The sequence below is a fragment of the Mycteria americana genome, chromosome 3, assembly GCF_035582795.1.
Source record: "Mycteria americana isolate JAX WOST 10 ecotype Jacksonville Zoo and Gardens chromosome 3, USCA_MyAme_1.0, whole genome shotgun sequence".
In the NCBI taxonomy this organism is placed as follows: domain Eukaryota; kingdom Metazoa; phylum Chordata; class Aves; order Ciconiiformes; family Ciconiidae; genus Mycteria; species Mycteria americana.
In genome coordinates, this window is record NC_134367.1 from 63,261,477 (window position 1) to 63,281,675 (window position 20,199).

The following is a 20,199-nucleotide window of genomic DNA, read 5'->3' on the forward strand; positions in this document are numbered from 1 at the left end:
CAGACTTCTGGATGCTCATCAGCACTGATTTCAAACTTCCTTTTCGGTTGCTGACCACTGATTAGCACTGTAAAGCGGCACAAACAAGATAGATAGATAGCTTTAACCACTAAAAATGCTCCCTCTTCTGCTCTCATGGTCTCTTTAGACTAGAATTTTGTGAACAGCCAGATGCAGTTTTGCTTCCAGAGATCTCACAATCCAGATTTTGGTCCCAACTAGCTATTTCAGGCCAATTTAGACTCTACTGAAAGATGGATTTATAAGGAAAATGTTGACAGATCCTGGCCTTTTGTATCACTGGTGGGAGCCACGATGATAATAATGATTTCCTTTAATAGTCTTCCATCAAATGTTCAAAGCGGTAGTTTTTCCTTTGGTACAAACATCAAAAATGTGGACAATTTTGTTTTCCTAAACTTGGACAACATCTATGTTTCCACCATTTCTGTGGGAATGCAGTACACCCTTTCCCAATTTTATTAAAAACCACCTTTTTGGCTAAAGTGTGTGCCATCGCAAGCACTTTCATTCTGTCTCATATATCTTGTTCTAAGAAGTTGGAATCTGCCTATTTTGTTTCTCCAGGACTTTCTTAACTGCGAGGAGCATAGATGAGAATTGTGTTTTTCCTCTCAGAATGCCTTCAAGTTGTTTGCCTTCCTAATCTAGACATCTTAAGTGCTTCCAAGGAGTTAAATGACTCTCCAGTGACATTAATGTTTTACTGATACTTGTGTTGCTTGTTGGCCCAAACCAGAATCAATTTTAGAGATGATTGTAGTGAGCTCTGACATCTGGAAAAAGTTATACTGAAGCCTGGCTGCAGTTTAGTTCTTTACCTTATGGGACAAGCGTCTTGCATTTGATCTGGGTTGGAAATCTCGAAATCGGCTTTGGATGTGCATGTGGCAAGAAGGATATAAGACAAAATGCAGGAGGATCTCACTGTTTCCATTGTTGTATTTTTTGAATTCTGCCCAGTTGGAAGGAAGGCACCCATCTAATGTCAGTGTAAAGGCTGAGAAGGCTTGTCAGTGCAAGGTAGAAGTTACATCTTAAAATGTGTATCCATGTCCTATACGCAAACAATTTGTTCATAAAGCAGTCTTCAATGCCTGACAGGAAGACTGAGGAAAGATTTGTGCTGGCTCGTGGTATCCCACACAGAGCAAGAAAGTGCTTTCCAAAGAAGGAACTAGCTTTTCTCTGAGCAAGAGAAGGGTAAAAGTTACTTACGCTCCTCTCAGTTTTGCTTAAGAGTTTGTAAAAAGCATTGGCCTTGCTTACATGCCTCTCATCACGAATGGAAATAGGCAGGCCATCTGAGGGAGTGGTCTTATTTACATGGAAACTGTTTTACGTAAGAAGAGGAGGCTGGTCCAGCAAAGGTGTGGTTTTATTTACATCCATGCTCTTCCCTTATGATTGGAGGCTGTTTGGAAGGTGTGGTCTCATTTACATCCCGCCTAGACTGCCTTTGGCTCATCTGGATTCAACCCTTGCCTGTGGCTGGAAAAGGAAGAAACTGCTGCAAGCAGAATAAAAACGACTGTGTGAAAAAACATGACTCTTTTCCACCTCTGTTTCTTCAGTGTATGCATTCCTGCTGGTATGTACCTGAAAAGGGAAGGCCACGTTCCTGGGGAGAGGGTTTTGGGTCTGTGTAGCTATGTGTGTGTATGTTCGTGTGTGTGTATGTATTTGTAATGCCAAGGTGAACATACCAGGTTTTGTGCTACCCTGGGTGTTGGAGGGTGCTAGAGCTCTTTCTGAAGAAAGGTCAGAAAAGCAAGTTCTTATCCATGGCAAATGGCTCCTTTTTGTTTTTTCTTTTCCTTTTCTTTTTTTTTTGTTGTTGTTGTTGCTTTTAAGGTGCGTATACAACGTTTCAAAGGTGCTACTGACAGCTGTGGAAGAAGGCCTGTCCTTAGTGTGTGTGTGCGTGTGACATTTCATGTAGTCCCTTACATCAAAGTGAAGCCAGCGTAAACATGGTAGCAGCATTTGACACAATCTCTGAACGGGGATGGAAGACTACAGCACAGAATATGCAGGGCAGTCAGGAATTGGCTACGCTACATGCAGTTGCCATGCAATGGTCTGTCCCTTCCTCAACATGTATATAATGTATAGTCAACTGTAGGGGCTACTGTACCTTATGGTCAGGAGGCAATTCAGCTGTTAGTGGCCCCTATCCGCATTAACTTTCGGATGCAGATACATTTTTAGCAGAAAGTGGACTGTGAGAACTCCTTGCATGTGGATTGCGAAGCATCCAGGAAGCCTTCAAGCCGCTGTTGACTTGGTTGGATTGAATTTACTGTGATTACTCTAGTCCTTCCCTATTTTCCTTCTTCCAGCCATGGTTGATCAGGCACCATCTTGGTGAATTCCAGGCAATAAGAAAGGCAGAAGGCAGAAGAGATAGTTTGCTGATTTTTTTTTCTTTTTTTCGAAAAAGGAAATTAAAGTATCTTGAATCTACAACAGCTTGACGATTGGTCCAGACACACGTACATGAGCATCAGTGTTATTTTCACCGAGAGCGGAGCTATGATGTTGCTTTGGTTGTGGGTGGGAAGTGAACAGGGAGTCCCTTCGACGTGAAGTTCTGATTTGTGACTGTGTCCAGAAGCACTGAACACTGAAGGAGCTGCCACCAGCGCGCTGGGACTGGCACAAGACTCAGCACAAGAACAAGGCACTTCCAAGGAGATAGCCTTGTGTGGGGATGTGCAGGTCACAATCCATTTCTCTAATTCTTCTCACTGCTGCCTCTGCTGTCTCTTATTATACTTCTGTAACTCATGGTAAACATCTGGACATGACAGCCTAAAGATACTAACATTTTCAAGTTAGAGTCAGGACTCTCTTTCAACTTCAGATACCTCTGAATGCCTTTATAGACACCTGGCAATGAGCCATTTCTCCTTTGCCCGCAAAAACTTGGTGAAATTGGATGTCTAGCTATCTACCACACTCTGGTTTAGGAGATGAAAGTTAATAAAATATTTCCTCTCTTTTCTGTAACCAAGGCAAGCTGAGGTGCACAAAAATAATTGCATGCCAGTCCACCGCAGGAGGAAAAGTGTCTGGCATTGTGTCCTTGGATTGCAGACAGGCAGGAGAGCCAGAAAGTTTGTTGTCAGGATCCCTTGCACGTACTCTGGGGCTGCAGCTGAAATTTTTAAGTTAAACATACGTATTGCACAACTTCTGAAGACAGGCCCTCCAGATGATGTAAACCAAGTGAGTGATACATGCTAAGGACACCAATGTAAATTTACCTTTTTACACCCGAGGACCCAACTGGTCTAAACTGGCATCGCAGAAGCCGTGTAAGTTAGCCTGGACTGTGTGCTGTGCTGTTCTGCTTCTCCAGAGCCAAACTAGGGTGTTTAAATAAGGCTTGTGAATCTCTACACTGCCCTGCATTCATGGCTGAGACTGCACTAAGAGACATATGCCTCATTTTTAAAATTGGCATAGGTTCCAAAACACAAGGGTGCTTTATAAAATTTTCTGGCTTCCTGATCTTCCTCTCCTCCTTGAACTTTCTTCCTCAGGCTCAGCTTCCCTCCTTCATCCCCAGCATTGCGCCTGAGCAAACACTCTGGTTACATCTACGTGGGCAAGTGAAGGTGTCTGCCCCCAACGGCAGCTCTCCGGTGAACGTCAAGCAGCTGTTCCCCACGTCCTGAAGGATGTGACGGCCCTTTCGCTGGCGTGCGTGCACCAAAATAGATTGTTTCTCCTGTCGGAGGAAAAGATGGCAAGCTTATAACTTAAGGAAAAGGGATCTAAGGGAGATAAGAGTGCAAGAGACATTACTGCAGTTCTATATTTGGAATTGGTTACGTATGTGTGTGGTAACCCAAATGATGGGTGGACTGCACTTTCCCATTACCATAATTACATTTCCTTTCATAGCTAGGGTTGGGGACGCATCCAGACATTGCAGAACACATCAGTAGATTTAGTGTGGCTTACTCAGTCTCCATTTATCAGACTATGTCCCAATTATGTTACATTTAGGAAACAGAATAATTTTCTGGTTATAGCACACGGAATTTGTGGCATTCTAATCCTAGTCGTCCTGCTGTATGACCTTGGAGAAGTTGTTTTACTTCTCTTTGATGGTAAAAAATTAACTCGCCCCATGGATGGATTTTAATACCGTGCCAAGTTTAAAAAAAATCTGAAGCTAAAGTTAGCCTTCTAAATCCATATTTAGGGGCTAAATGGGGCGACTTGTTTTCCACAATCCTGAGCACCCAGTAACTGTCTCCCACTGAGGCCAGCTAGAGCTTTTGGGTGTTCAGCAGCCTGAAACATGAAGCAAAAGAAGAGTGAAAGCAGCTGCTTGTGTGCACATGAAGAGGAGCTCACTGATGTGGTGTGGTGAGACAGGGACAGCAGTCTGTCTTTCCTGGGTGGTTGTCACAGTCGCAGTGGTGGGGAGATGTGGGAGGGATTAATATCACTAATGTTACTGTCTAAAAGTGGGATGTCTGCCTTAGGCTGGTTGTTCAAGATCTCTTTAGCGGACCCCTCAGTTCAGTGGATCCAGAGCAACCCTCAGAAGGGACAGAGGAGCATCCCCCGATGTGTCATCCTGCCCACCTATCTGCATGTGGGATGACTTATCCTCCGGAGACAGTCAGCTCTGTCCACAGAGTAAAGTGCTTCATAAATGCTTAGACAGCTTGCTCAGGCTCTGCTGATTGTAAAGTCAGTGGGTGACTTACGGTGCGTTAGGTAAGTCCAAGAGTGTGGCAGAGCTGCTCATGGCTGCGGAGAACAGTGAAACCCCATCACAGGCCTGAGGGGTTTGGTTGTGAAAGCTATGAACAAGTGAAAGCGGGGAGAAATAGTTGAGTCTTGCAAGGAAAAGGAAATATAAACTTGACTGTAGTCATTGAAAACCTATTCCGTATTGATGGCATGGTTTGTTTCCACTGGAGAGCTTTGTTCTTCTGGGCAGTGTTTGAGGAGGAAGATTAATTTTCCCACGGGAGAAACAAGCTTTGAATAAGTCAGCTAAAATGGATTGTTCTTATGTGCACCACACATCTATAGGAGAAACAGAAGACGTTTACATGCTCCCTGAGGAGGAACCATGACAAGCAGACAATTAACCAATTCCCCTGGATCCCCAGATTTAAAGAACCACGTAATGGCTTAATTGAGTTGAGTTGCTGAGAGTGCGGCACTGCGCTGAGATTCGTGCTGTGAAGTGCGCGATTCCCAGAGGCATCCATCAGGTTTTAAAGAATTGACTTTCCATGCTAATTGACCCAGATGTGCTTGATTTTACCTCACAATCTCCACTTCATTCAATTACTGTTAAAGAGAAGGGAATGAGAAAAAAGGGCTCCATTTGTCTCATGTACTATATTAAAAGGAAGCTTTCCTAAAGCAACATTTTGTAGTGCTGAACAAATTGTTCAACTTGAACTGGAGCAGCGTTTATTCCACCTTTTTTTTTGTATTTCCTGAATGACCGAGCACGTATTTTGTAAGGACTAGAGAATATTCGTTAAGCCACTCTGCTTGGCAAAGGAAGCGTAGGCATCGTCACCAGAAGTCTGAGGGCGGTACAGATGGATGGACGGTGTCTGACCTGTCTGACCAGGCAGGGCTGAGCAGCACAGCATGAGGGCTGAGCGCTCCTTTGGCTTGGTGGAGCGCTGGCCCGCCCGAACGATCAATAAATGAAGAAAAAATCAGCTTAACTGTTTTTCTCTTCAAGAAGGCAAGGAGCCAAGTTTGAGGACTAGGCTTTGCAATGTGAATTAGCAGCTGAACTCTTCCATGTACAAGGCCAGTAGGCACCTCATTTTGGCAAGCTATGGTCACCTTTTATGTGTGTGTAAACATCCCTGGAGCACACGGAGCAATTAGTGCAAGACTGAGGTTCCCAGTGCGTTCTGTGTGTGTGCAGAACCCGGGGTTTTGTTCCTTGTCAGTTCACAAGCCTTAATTCATTTACAAATCAAGTATCTTTGTGCAGTAGGGACTGAGTCCACCTCTCTAGCTACATTCCTGGAATATCACTGGAGGCTTTCTTCGGTAAGGAGGCTGCTCTCTACCTGGTTAATGATTTCAAGCTTACCTCAAATAGCGCCAGCAAGAGGCATGTCGAGGAGCTTCTGTATATTCATATTTAAACAGGCTGTGTACCATTGGAATTAGTGGAGTTCATCTGAGTTTGCATGGTTGTTAGGGGAGCTGAATTTAGCCCCGATGCTTGTGATAAGCCATGTTTTGTACCAGCCAGTCAAGTTATGGAGCTCTGCTGTGACGTGAAGGTGTTCAAGGAGTTTACTTCTTTGTTAGGAGTTGTATGCCATATATGGTCAGTTGTGGGTTTTTGTGCTGCTGTTTTCTTTTTTTCCTTAAGAAGGCTCTCCTCCAAACTGCTGAATCATACTGCAGCCATAGACCTGGTGATTTTTCAGAATTTGAATCATAGCTGAGCTCTCTGGATATCAAGCTGTGAAGCCACACGTGGGCTCAGCAGTTTGGCAACCACTGAGTACAGCTTTGGCAGTATCATATTCACAGTCCAGATGTTGGATGGTTCGGCCACAGCATACAGCATGTTAGAATAGAGCAACAACATGACTGAAAATTGCTGTTTACTCTTCTTAATTTAAATACCACGGTCTGAACTGTTCTTGATGATTTAGCCTGGATATTAAGAACCAGACTGCTTTAGATGTGTATCCTATCCTAGAAGAAAGTCTCACGTAACAACCCTACATGCAGTGAGAAACCTCTTTTCGAGGTTTTGCTCTTGTATTCTTCCTGCCAAGGTCCCCTGTGAGAAGTTGTCTCTGTTAGACCCCCTTTGGAAGTCAGTTATAGATATATTCAGGATTAACAAAAAGCATCATGATCCTGTGGAATCAAAAATAAGGAAGTCAGGGCAGTACTTGAGATTTTTAAATGTAATATGATCATGTTTTTTCTTAATGTTCTGCTTTGCCCTTACAAGCTGCAGTGATTAATGCCTTCGCAATAATTAGGAAAGATAGAAACAAGCTCCGTTAAAGCAGGATTCTTCTTCAAAGCTGTGCTTCTGCAGATTCAGTCAGTTGAGCTTTTTCCTGCATGTGCTTCATTTTAAATAGTATTCTGTATTTCAATGGTGTGTTTTGAACTTGCTAAAGTTTTGTGCACGTGATACAAGAAACCGAGGAGAGTCTCGACAATTCAATCCCTCTATCAATATTTCTTTAGGAGTACAATACTTGGTCTGTGAAAACAGCTACTGTTGTGTTGCAGGGCATTTAAAAGAAAGATCTTTATTTTTTCATAGTGAACACTAAATCTGGAAAGGAATAAGCAATGAATCACCTAGGCCAAATTACTTTCTTATGTCTGCAGAAAACACACTGACAAAACTTTGGGGGGTTTTTTTGAGAATGACTGTGAGACACATGGTAGCAAATTGTTCATTGATTTGATCTAATTTATTTCAGCTAAATCCTAAACTTGAGACCTAGACAGAAATGAAAATAGGGAGCATGTATAAAAACCACTTACAAAATGCAATAAAGTTCCTGTGAAAATGTGAATGTTGAAGGTTCATCCCTCAGAGAGGACTGATGATTCCCCTGTGCCTGTTGTGGTAAAAACTGCACCTTGAAGGTAATATATCTGACAGTTTTCTTCCCTGGCCGACCAGTTTTGCGAGAAGAAGTAGCACTGGAGCTGAGGAGGACTTGTGCTGGAGCAGGAGATACCACATAGGTGAGCAGGAGGCAACTTCTGTGTGCCAGTCTCAGTGCTGAGCAGATAGACAGGAAGCTCAAAGGGGAATATTGTCCCAAAAGGAAGAAGGATTTAGAGACAGGGAGAAGGGGTATTGGAAGAAAAAGGGCTTCTTGGGGTCCATGACATAGAAAAGAGAATAGTTTTGTTGTCTTGGCATGGAAGAAGACTCTTGAAGAGAAAACGAGAAGAGCAGCAGAAAAATATAAAGGCACCAAGACAACTTTTTGTTTGCCTTGTTTTGTATTTCAGCAGCTGGGGTAAAGCTGAGTTCCTCGGAGGAGAACATTAACTGAGCAAAGCAGCACAGGCCCTCGAAACAGAACGATACGGCTGGAAGGAGAAAAAGACCCAGGCAAAGAATATCATTAGAGAGTTCAATGATAGCAAATTGAACTGGCCACAGAACCTGGAAATTTTACAATATATTTTTTCCAAGGAATAGATATGTGTAGTGTTTATCTAAATAGAAAGTAGTAAGTTTTTGCACTGTGCTATGTAACTTCCATTTTTCCATTACAATCAGCTACTTGAATGCTCGCTTATTGAGAAGAGCAGAAAGGGTTTGAGCAGAGCTTTCGATGAACACTTTATTATAAGAAATGAGAGCTAAAAGGAGGAACTATGAAAATTCGTACCAGTGAAGGCCTTGCCTCACAGATTCATGAAGGTTCTTCAGTCTTCAGGTGGGAGAAAGCTAGCTCAGGTAAGATGTGTAAGTTCAAGTCAGAAAACTCCATCCTCAGTGGGCCTAACTGTCAAAACTATCAAAGCGGCTTTTGTGATGTGTATTAATTATTATTTATGTCCTATCCTATACAGGAGTCCAGCAAAGAATGAATAAAATCCCTGAAGATCAGCTCAGTAGTTGAGTCGTACATTATTGTGGTCCTGTTTCTGACAGAAGAAGGTCAGGTCAGAGATTGACTGGTATGTTGGCAGTTTACATTGAATTTAATACTGTAAAATACAAATATTTTGCTTTTGCACAGTCAAAAATAATGCTCCCAGGAAGAAGTCACAGAAAAATGTATGTAGTAATTCTATGCAAATGAAATATATTCCACAAGTTTTATTAAAAGAATTGAAAAGAAAGTAGAGGAAGCTTTTAAAAGCAGAAGGTTTTGTTTCTTAGGAACCAGAACAACTGTAATGGAAGCAGATGCTTACATGGCATACAGGATTTACCACTTAGAACATCCAAACAGCAATGCAGCAAAAGGCTTGCTGTGCTCCTGGAATTATGAGATACACGTGAAATGCTTTTAAAGTGCTTAAATTAGTCAAAGACTTAGTCATACTGAGTGCAAAGAAATCTGTATGCTAGTTCATCTCTGCCTGGATTCTGAGCTATTAAGTGGTTTAGACGCTGTTAATCCTATTCTGCATTTTATTTCTAAAGCATAATATTCTCATACTAGAGATAATGAAGATCTTGCCTCAAATGTTTCATAATACGCAATTCCAGCAGATTTATGTGTGTGCTTACAGACAGATGCCATCACCTTTTACTGTGTGAGAAGGGGAAGTGCTAACTGTCATTATACCCTGTATCATTTTATAGCGGGCAGGAAAGACAATGGTATTGTTGAAATGTGGAGTTCAGAAACAATAGGAACTGGTTACGTGGTGTGTGTTGAAATTTTAAGTCTTCACACATCTCTAGTGGAATCCCCAGAAATACCCTCGCTTTCCTTCAGCACAGTGACTGAGGGTATTGCACCAGGTGCAACCCAGGATTTAGCAAGAAACTTTATTCTTCAAGTAATAATTGCCAAGTACTACCCAGATACCTCAATTTAAATACCTTTGAAAGGAAAAGGAAATCCTAGAATAATTTCTCATCTTTACTACAAATTCCAAACCCCGCAGTATATTTGGAAGAAAACTAGACATAGCTAAGGGATGGAGGATTACACAGAAGCCGTGAAACAGCACTCCTCTCCCCCTGAATTAACAACCAAATTAACAAATTGATCATGTTACCCAAGGCAAGAAACATAAAGTGTGTACTGAAAATACTTAGCTGCAAGTGGAATTGAAATGCCACAGGATTTTTCATCCTGGCGGGGAGAAGAGCTAGTACAAAGCTAGGAGGGGATAATTAAAACTCTTCAGTCCATTGTGTAATAGGTGAAGAAGGAAACATTTCTCGGGATATATTATCCCATTTCTTGAAATGGGATAATGGTTTTCTCACTGCTAGGATATCATACAGAAAAATTATTCACCTATTTACCCCAGGATAGTTGGGATCTTACTAATTTCTTGGTTTCATTTTTGCTTTGTAAGAACCAAATCTAAAGGTTTGGGTTGCTTTCTGAAACCCCCAATTTAATTGATTTCTCCCTTCCATTACCAGAACAATAAGAGGTATCTTTTTTTAGCACTTGAACCTGAGAAAACCTTAGTTGCCCCAACCCCTCACAATCACCCAGTGAGATTTTATCAAGCCTCTGGTTTTGTTTTCCTTGGTGCTTGGACTCACTAGAAGAAGGTTTTGAATATCAGCTCCACGCATTTCTTCAAGAATGGGGTATAGATAAAGAAATCCAGGAGTGACGAGTTTGCATTCAGTGAAATCAGAGTCACTGTAGGACCGAGTGGAACAATGATGGCTAGGAAAAGAAGGAGAGAAACAAGGTTAAAAGACAGGTGTGAGACAGGCATTAACTTTTCTAATCCACTGAGAATGATGAGTGTGTTTCCTGGACCTGTGTTTCCCCACCCGCATAGCCAGAAAATAAACTTCACAGATTAATTTCTAGAAGCATGGAATGGTTTCCAAAGAACATTATTATCTGGGAAATAGATTCTCTTTTTCAAAGTACATATTCTGGCTGTACTAGACCTGAAGAACTTGTCTGGCAAGTACATGATTTTCTTTTACATTGCTATTGCAAGAATTAGTTCAAAGACTTTTCTGTACTAGTTCTGTTTCTGTAGGCCCTGCAGGAAGATAGCTGTTGGCTGTTTTCCAGTATATGAATGGCAAAATAGCCTTTTCAAGAAAGTGAAATCAAGAGCTGTCTCCTCTCTCCCTGCTAGAATGCTTGTCCTAAAGAAGAGGATATAACTTCAAAGGAAAACGAAATGCCTGATTGTAAGTAAATAATGAAAACACAGCTGAAACTGTAGATGCTATAGCTCTTTGCTTAGCCTCTTCATCTCCCCACAAAAGCAGTGGTTTTGTCTACATTGTTTGTGACTCTTCAGTGGAAAAGGGTAGGAATTGTATTCTCTATTCTATTTTAATGTCAGCTGGCAATCACTTTCAGGACAGCATTCATTAATTTCTCTATGTACTTGAGAGCAGCAAATCATTTTTCCATGCAGAAGACCTATACTGCATGTTGTACTGCTGGGTCTCCTGGATTAGTGGGGGAGTTGATTTTCCTGACGGTATTTGTGAAAAGTTCTGAGCCATAAGTACAGATGAATCAAGCAACACCACAAAGAAAGGAAATAGCACAAAATCTTTCATTTCTATTCAGAGAACCTATTTATCTAGTGCTGACTGTATCATCGTTGCGCATGAGTAGTGTGGTGGGTGAGTATCACCATCATGCACGGATGAGTATCACCATCATGCTTTCTAGGCGCGGATTTACTCTAGGGCCAGAAGCCTGTCCCCCGTTTCCCCTCCCTTCTCCCCGTACCGGTGCCGCAGGAGCACTTGCTGCTCAGATCATGTGGGGCTTGCACTGTTCTCCTACCTAATACCGCTTGCAGCTGCATGCAGCCTTTCATGTCTACTTCAGCTTGGAGTTGTGGGTCTGCTGGGAAGGAAATCCAGCCACGAGACACTTTAAGTAGCAGTTTGATCTTTGTCAGGGAGATGGACTCAATTTAGACACATACTGTTGAGAGGTCGAATCTGGACTGGAATATGTTAAGGGCTGTCAGAACATTGTAGACGGGAAAGGCAGACATTGCAACTACCAAGGGTTTGATTCCAGCAGAGAGTCTTGTAAATGGGGATGTTTAATAGACCGTGGAGAAGTTAAAAGGAAGGATTAGACAGCTGGTGGGGTCAAGTGCACTTAAGTAATCATAAATGATAGGGTGGTGCTGTAATTAAAAATGCTCCTGCACTCACTTGGTTGGCCTCGGCGTCAGAGCCATGCCCAGTACAGGCATAGCTTCGGTTCCAAGGGGCCTCTGTAGTTGGTCCAAATCATATGAAAGCTTTCAAACTTATACATAGGGTTAAACTTAAAAAGACAGGGTGGGAGAAAATACCCCAATTATTCAGACTCTTGAATAAACAAATTTAACCACTCTGAAGTGAAAGTATTTGTGATAGCTGTCTGGAAAGCAAAACTTTGCAAAAAAAAGTTTCAATTCTTGTTTTATCATGTTCAAAAGAGACTATTTCTTAATGAGTATTTTTTATTAAACTTGTTACCTGAAGAGCCTTGATGCTAATGCTAATGAAGAGCACTTTGATATTAAATGTCTGTAAAAAGCATAAGCAACTTTTGTTTTTTAAAATAAAAGGGCATGTTTTATTGAAAAAAAAATGTTACTCTTGACTATTTTTACTATCTCTAGCAAACACACACAAGTTATGCAACTCCATTAAATGCTTAGAATAATATTTCCAATGCACACGTTGCTTGTTAAGTTAATGGAGTGTTTTCTTACACACCAGGCCAGAATCACATGATGAAATTCAAACTGATTGCTTTAGGCTTTCATTTGCTTTGATTACTTATTGGGTCAGGCATTTAGAAAGAAGATAAATCTAATATAAAAAATATTGACCTTCTCCTTGAAAACACATTTTTAAACAACTATAAGAGTTGCTGCTCTGTGCTTTGTGATGTGCCTCTTGCTAAGCTCAAGTTCACATTTACTTATATTTTTTAAGGGACAGGATGTTGACAAATACCCTCCTCACAGCAGCGATGGAAATGTATGAGCCTGAGGTCTGTAAATGCTGGAGAGAAAGAAGAGGCAGGAAAGGGCTGCCTACTAATAAAAGGATTATTCAGAATATGATACTTAGGTGACCCAAAATAGCACTTCTGTTTCTCTCATATTATATTTCTTGTATTTGGCACACAAAAATTCAGCTGGGATCCTGGCTTATTAAGAACCCTTTTTACATGAAAAGAGAAGTGACCTTTCTTCCTTAAATATCCTGGCCTCTCTTGCTCCTTATACAAATTTCAGCCATGTGGAGTGGAAGAAAGTAGCTTACCCTGCCACCCTAACAAAGGTTTTCAGGAAACTGAAGTTAGGACTGGATCTGGAGTTTATGTGGAAACTGGTGGAGCTACAATGGAGCCTGTTCAGCAGCAGTACAACTGATGAAGGTTAACTAACATTGTACTACTAAGAATTTTTTTTAACACTTTTCTTTAATACATTTTTATACCAAAGGCAAAAGTCAAAATCACTAATGCAGAGGCTGCCTTGGACCACAAGTGAAATGCCTCGCAAGAACAGCAGGGGCTGGGAAGGATTGCAGAGGGAGATGGTGGAGTTACCCTCCTGGAGCCTTTGCAGGCAGCATCGTCAGGTGTTTTGGACAAACATCTGTTAGGCCATCGGTCTAGAGAGAAAGAGAAAGAGGTGCAGATAACACTTGAGAACTCATCTGCCAGATGTCAGTAGTGACATTTCAGGCATTTTAGCATGAAGCTCTCAGGCGATTTGTGAAAATCCAGAATCCTGCCTTCCTGCATGGATAATGAAGACCCGTATTTCTTGCCAGTATAATGTGCAGAAAGCATTTGTTCCTATATTCTGTCCCTGAAGGGGATACGTTCTCTTAGTACCACACATTTTGAGATTGGGCAAAGCATGAAAGCAAAATCATGAGGAGCTGTATTTCTGCCTGGTTCTTGGTAAGATAATAGGGAGTCTCACAGGGGATAAACATAAGCTGCTTTGCTACTTATGTTCTTAACATTATTTTTTGTGTTTTGCCCATTCTGAACAGTGCAGGCAGGGAAACAGAAAACTCTCTTTCCTCTTAAATTATTTCGCATGCCACTGACAGCACATCCCCTGTGCCTTTTCAGTCCTACAGAAACACTTCTGAGTTTGTACAGCACCAAGCACAGCAAGGCCTTGCTGCATGACGATAATTTCAGGCAAATAATTCACAGCAGTGATTTGTTGTTGTGCAAAAGCAGATCTGTTCTCCACCAGTGATGCCCTGTTCCCTGCTGGGAGGAAGCTGGCGGGTTGCTCTGTGTCCAGTGGGCATGGCAGGGGCCAGCTCCTGCAACCTTCCCCCAGCTGGAGCCTGGGGCTGAACCGGCTCCCTTCTTGCAGATGGATGCTACCAAAGACGCCCAGCCCTCGCCAGCGGGGCCGAACCCTCTCTTCGCAAGCAGTAAAGCTGCCGCTTCACCCCACGCGCTGCTGGAGGGTGGGTGCCGGCGGCTGGTCCCGCTGCAGTGCCACAGGTGCTGGCAGCTGGAGGCAGTATGCCAGGGAGAGCCTGCACATCGTGAGGCCTCAAGGCAAGGGTTCGAGCAAGGGTTAAAATGGCTGGATAGCTTGCCCACTAGAAAACAGGTTTTTTTTTTTCCATAGTCACTTCCCAGTCTTGGATATGCAGTCTCTAGTTACTGGAGGGATTCAGAGCTGGCACAGGCGGCCTCTTAAGTATTAGGCTGCCCTGTGTGCTTGGCACCAAATTCAGACAATTTTGAGAACAGTTCAGATCTTCTGGAGGGTTTTTTTTTGTTTTGGATTGGGTTTTTTTTGGTATTTCTTTCCATAAGAAAGCAGTTCTATTTTTAGGACTTGGCCCAAATTGTTGAACCCAGCGGTTTGAGTTTTACTGTTGTTGTTTTTCCTCTCTTCAATCAAAATGAAGTGGTTCTGGCTGATCTGAGCCGAGCAATGCTGCTGCTTCTCTTAAAGTTACACTCGAGGAGGTTTTGTGAGTGCACGAGTGCGTATGTGCGCGTGGAAAGTTTCTCTCAATTTCCTGGAATAAAAGGGGTCTTTGCTTCCTCCAAATCTATACTCTGTGCTTGTAAACGTCTCTATTAAGACTGGTTTTGTGGAACATTGTGAAGGGAGGCCAGCCTAAAATATGATATGTCATTAAAATGAATTTTATATTTGAAGCTCGTCTCCCCAGTCTCTTCTGTTTTCTTTCTTGCTGCAGCCATATACCATTGTGTTTCAATGTATAATGTTTGCCTTCAGCCCGTATAGATACGAGAACACCCCATTTTTATCACCTGTGGAAAATCAGACGGTATAACTAACCCATGACTAGAGCGGTGATCGAAGCCCAGTATCCCTATCCCCTCTCTCCTTTGGCTACAGAGCATATGTAGACCCTGCACACCCAAGTTAGCATCTGGATGAAAGGGAATATTGCTTCCCTGCATGGTGCTGTGCTTCAGCTAATTAGTGGTTTTAGCTATGCTGCTTCCAGGGCCCAAGGGATTAAGGTTAACATGGAGAGCTCTCCCTCTTCATCCTCTATGGGTAGTGTATAAATTGCCGCTTGCTCTCCCTTTGTCCGAGAGCATCTGCCCTTCTGTTGCACAGGGGGTCTGAGCAGGTGGGGGGGCACGTGCCTGTTGCTGGCTGGTCTGGGAGCTTTCCAAAGAAATAGGGAAGGGCAGAGCCCATTTCTCCCAGTTTTGAAGGACCAAGGTGAGTAGCAGTCGGCCACTTCCCATGTAACTGCAAATGTCGACCAGGGCACTGTAGACCGTCCTGAGGTCATTTTTGCAAAGCATGGCTGGACACCTCTGCTCTGTGTGGTAATTTAGGCTGTTTTCCTACAGGCTGGGACTTTGGTTTGAAGAGGGGAAGGTGCCTTCCAATAACTCTGAGAGGCCCACTGAGGACAGAGTTAAAAGCTGTGCCTGTCCTCAGGGTTTCCCTGTTTGCTAGCCGGGGGGGCTTTCTACTCAGTGTTAGTCTCAGCAGCGCACAGGGTGGATGCGATTCCCTGCAGCTGCCCCCTGCACAGTGCCTGGTAGTAGGAGCCCGGCGTTGCAGGGCTGGGTGCTGGCTTTCTAAACACCGGCCATCCCTGCAGTGCAGCCTCTGAATTGCTTTCTGGAAGTAGACTTTTGCTCTTACTAATGAGTATAGACTTAAGGCCTTCCTTCCAGGACTTAAGGGCATCCAAAAGATCCCAGGCTATTTTTTTTAAATATTTGAGTGCTGTCATCAAAACCGTAATGAATTGCCAAACCATTTTCAACAGTTTCCAAATGTAAGTCTAGCCCCAGGTCTTAAATCCTATGGAAAAAGGCATTCATATGGAGTTTAGCATTTCCTGGGTCAGAATTATCCCGGGTTCTTTCTGCCTCTGGCCCCGGCTTCCAGAAGTTCGGAAACGTGTGAAACTCAAAACAAACCTTGTTTTCCCTTGATTTCCATTTTGCTTTCCTTAGGCAGTCATGGCATCTTTTTCTTATATCAACTTGAAATTAATAGACATTCAAGAAACATTCATTCTGTTGTATTTGGTTTTTTTTTTCACCCTAACTTCCCTGCCAACACTCTAACAATGCAATGTTCACCTAGCAAAGAAACTTAGATGATTATATGCTAAAAAGTACATTTTTCAAAGGAGCGGAGGTGTTAGCTTCAGTTTCCTAGGCAAATTCTCATACAAGTAATTACATTCTGCCTACTGCATTCCTCTGCCACTTCAATTGGATATGGTGTTCTTCCTCAGTTTGTGCCCTACACTTTTGCATAGCATTATCGAGTACTGTTAAATATTTGTTGTCCACCATCCCAGCAGTGACTTCACTATAGAAGCAGTGATTAAAGTAAACCACCAGATAACTAAAAATTAGTAGCATATTCTTGTGGTATTTACCATCAAAAATATATGTTAGTCCAAAATTTTCAGAGTAAGACATGTTTTTAACCATGACTACATAGTACAATAACTTGTGACATAAATCAGCAACACAATTAGCTACGGTTGCTTTCAAATGAGGAATGTTTGATGGTGACTTTGGTACAGCAATATAAGAGGATCACTGTGGGCCATCTGTACTGATGCTTTCAAACTGTGACCACTGTTTTACAATGGAAGCTGACAAGTTATGTTGGTGGGTGAATTAGATTGTGTTGTGCTGTAAGTAGAGGAAGAAAATGATCAGGAATGTCCAGCCAACAGCAAAAATCTGGAGAGGGGGAGATGAGGGCTGCTCCCTTGGTGTGTTCACAGTAGGTACGAGCTGTTCACAGTGGTTGAAACAGCCCGGTACATGACCGCTAGCTAATTCCAGGGAACTTTTCCACTACTCCTTGATAATCACAGCATTTCACAGCTCCCTGCCAGAAGTAAGAGTCTTTTTTTCCCTGCTTTTCAGCGCTTTCATTCAGTAATGGCAGAATTGGGACCTGTGAAGCTAGTGTTAGAATGCTAATCTTAGCTTTTCTTTAATTTCACCATGTTACAGAAAAAAATATCCCTTAATTTGCATGGTCCTTTTCCTGGCAACTCTCAGCCTTTAACACATTCAGTGTAGTGAACCAAAACCACTGCTACTTGCTTCCCCTGAAGTTATACCAGTTTATTTGATTTCACCCACCCAGACTATTATACCCTGGAAGCTAGCTCTGTACGTCACAGGGAGGGATGCCAGACCCGGTGGTCATGTAGATGCTCTTGGGTCAAGACTACGGCTGCGCTGCCTTCCAGGACCACCTGCTGGCCGGCTGCAGGGGGCTGAGGTCAGCGCGGACCTGGGGAAAGCCACCCTCCGAAACCTAAAGTGTCATAACGTGGTGACCAAACCACACCAAATTCCTGTCTTGGAGAAGGAGAAGAGTTTTTGTGGGAAGGGAAGGAAGGCAAGGCAAGGCAAGAACTTTTTATTCTGGGGGCTGTAGTTATGGGGGAACAGCTGAATATGTCAAGAATTTACAGCCCAGATGCAGGAAATTCAGCTGAACAAATCTAAATGTGACCTGACACAGATGCTGGAAAACTAAAATAATGAAGTATCTGACCTTGTTCTGTGTGTTTCCTGTAGTGGAAATTTCTTTGGTAGCTCTGAAATGCAGTGGGCTGTTGTCACTTGTTTGAGCAGTAATGGCACAACTGGGAAGCAGTGGAAAAGCTCACATCGGAGTGGTAACTGTAGCCTTTGGTCTTGTCTTTATTCCCCTACCAGTCTTCAGGTTTGTTTAATAGCTGGCTTGTTTTGTGTGATATCTGATGCCATTACGTGCCCAGATTTATGTTTCATCGATGTAAACGGTTATTGTTGCTCCATGCCAGGAAAGAAACAGTGGCAGCCATTGGCCTGCACTTCTGTAGTGGAGTTGGGCAAGGAAGGAAGGTGACGGTGCCTTTGGAGTAGAGGAAGGAAGGGACCCCAAGTCTGAACCATCCAAACTTTTAAAAGGAAACAGAATTTTGATGGGTTTTGACTAAAAAATTTAATTGCCTCTAAATATTAAAGTCTGCTTGCTACCAGCTCGGCTGTCAAATGGTGAATCCTTACAGATGCTCCAGCCCTCCTGATTGTTTTCCTTTCTTCTTCTTCTTCTTCTTCTTTTTCTTTTTTCCTGAAGGAGATGCCAGAGCTCATATTGGCTTTCTCAGTACACTAAGGGCTTCAGAAACCAACCTGAGCAACAGTTTTTGAACACAGAACTATGAGACAGAATATTTTTGTTAAGCGCATATTCAATTCAGAAATATTTATGACTTCTTTTGCTTAATTTATTCAATTTACACATATTATCTATTCTGCTACTTCAAACTAAGCAGAACAAATGTTCTGCTACCTGGAACATTTTCACTTAGATAATGCAGGAAAAAACAGGAAAAAATACCATAAAGAATTTTTTTTCTTTGTTTTCTTGAGTTGCACCATAACTCTTACACAGCAAAAATTTTGAGTTTGTAAAGTTGCTAAGCTTCATCTACGTGTCCCCAGTTTTTTAGTATCAGTTGAAAGATGTTTGCACTAATGGATTTCACAACTGCATTGCTTCACAACTGCTTCATCTCATAAATCAAATGTCTTTTCAATTTTTCTCAGTTGGGAGTTGTGGATTATAGAAATGTCCCGTAACTACCATTGTCTCTTGCTTGACAAACACCTGGAGAGTCATACTATTTGTTTCATGAGGGAAGGTTATTTCAATCAAGAATCCAAGGAATAGCTCTCATTTTTCGTTGTTCTTTTTTCATTTAGTGCTGCTGAGAAGAACATTCGCATTTTTGGGGACCAAAAGCGTAAGTACCGTTTTGTTCTTTTTAATGCTTTTTTTTTTCTTGGTGGGCTTGGCCCGTTTTGGTTTGGTTGTATGTTTATATGCATACAGGTGGATGCTGGTAATCTCTCCTGAGAGCTGAATTCAAGCAGGAGTAAGTCCTGTACTCTGCAAGTTTTTTGGTTTCCTTTTCAGAGGAAACCCCTGAAGACGAGGTCTTTAGACCCTCACCGCACCCCTGAAAGCCCCTGGGGCTGTGGACCACACAGGCACTGCCCAGTGCACGAGACCAGGAGGTTCCTCGTTCTCTTGACGTTGCACCAGGAGTGGAAACGTCAATAAAGGTGTGTGTAGAAAGTAGTAGAATAGGCAGTGGCTTCACAGAAGTACATGACATAAATCTGTAAAGACCCCATTCCTACAAGGAGACAGTGGTGGTGTGACCACCGGTGTGATTAGCAGAAAGAAACACAAAGCTGCTCCCCCAGTGACACCAGTAGAAGCTCAAATTTATAGCACTAGTTGGTCAGCGGGCATGAAGCTTGTGCCACTGCAGTGGGAGAGGATACTGGGTTGTTGGCCGGCACTCACAGGGTGCTGGGAACACCCCCAGCTCTGTTGCGGCTGTCAGTGCTTGACGCCAGGCCTGGTGAGAGGATGTTGGAGAGATGAGGAAGGACCTCCGGGGGCAGCTGGCCTGCCCCGCCAGGAGAAGGGCCTCTACCGCATGCTTCGCCCTCTGACAGTGCTACAATGTGGGGGCAAAGGAAATAAAAATGTAGCTGCTTTACCAGCAAAGAATCGAGAAGCACTGGACTGGAGCTTGAGAGAGGAGAGAGAGAAAGAGGGAAAGAAGTATCTTAAGTGACATCTGTAAATGTTTTTCCTGTCAGCACAATGTTTCCCCTTTTGAGAGAGCAAACGTCAAACCCACTGGTTTCAGGAGCAAAGGAAAAGGCCACACTCTTGGTTTCCTGGTCAGGCTTAGGTCTCCTGTTCCGGATGTCCTCTCTGCTCGGCCTTGGGTCTCCCTGCTGAGAGCCAGGAATGGCAGAGCACAGCCACCAGGCCAGGTTTCCTCCCGTGATGGCTTGCCTTCTTTGTGCTTGCCTGGGGTCTGGCTGTTGCTTACACCTACTGAGGTGCTCTGCCTGTTTTCATAGAATCATAGAATAGTTTGGGTTGAAAGGGACCTTTAAAGGCCATCTAGTCCAACCCCCCTGCAAGAGCAGGGAC

At 42.9% G+C, this 20,199-nt stretch overlaps 1 protein-coding gene and 1 long non-coding RNA gene across 3 annotated transcripts in view; both read left to right on the plus strand.

Annotated features, from left to right (window-relative positions):
* The first annotated feature begins 1,493 nt into the window (after positions 1 to 1,493).
* LOC142408356 (uncharacterized) lies at positions 1,494 to 15,120 on the plus strand. Of its 2 annotated transcripts, none has more exons than XR_012775270.1 (5): positions 1,494 to 1,612; positions 7,491 to 8,488; positions 8,605 to 8,712; positions 10,715 to 10,885; positions 13,171 to 15,120. It is a non-coding gene; the product is annotated as an uncharacterized LOC142408356 (long non-coding RNA). The 2 variants fall into 2 exon arrangements; XR_012775271.1 differs by having other exon boundaries at positions 10,831 to 10,885.
* Positions 15,121 to 17,830: 2,710 nt separating this feature from the next.
* The window catches only part of LOC142407544 (uncharacterized), a 36,954-nt gene continuing 34,585 nt past the window's right edge, over positions 17,831 to 20,199 (plus strand). Inside the window, exons 1-2 of the mRNA XM_075497165.1 lie at positions 17,831 to 17,919; positions 18,945 to 18,985. Coding sequence (XP_075353280.1) covers positions 17,831 to 17,919; positions 18,945 to 18,985 — 130 coding nt within the window. The remainder of the gene's footprint in view (positions 17,920 to 18,944; positions 18,986 to 20,199) is intronic.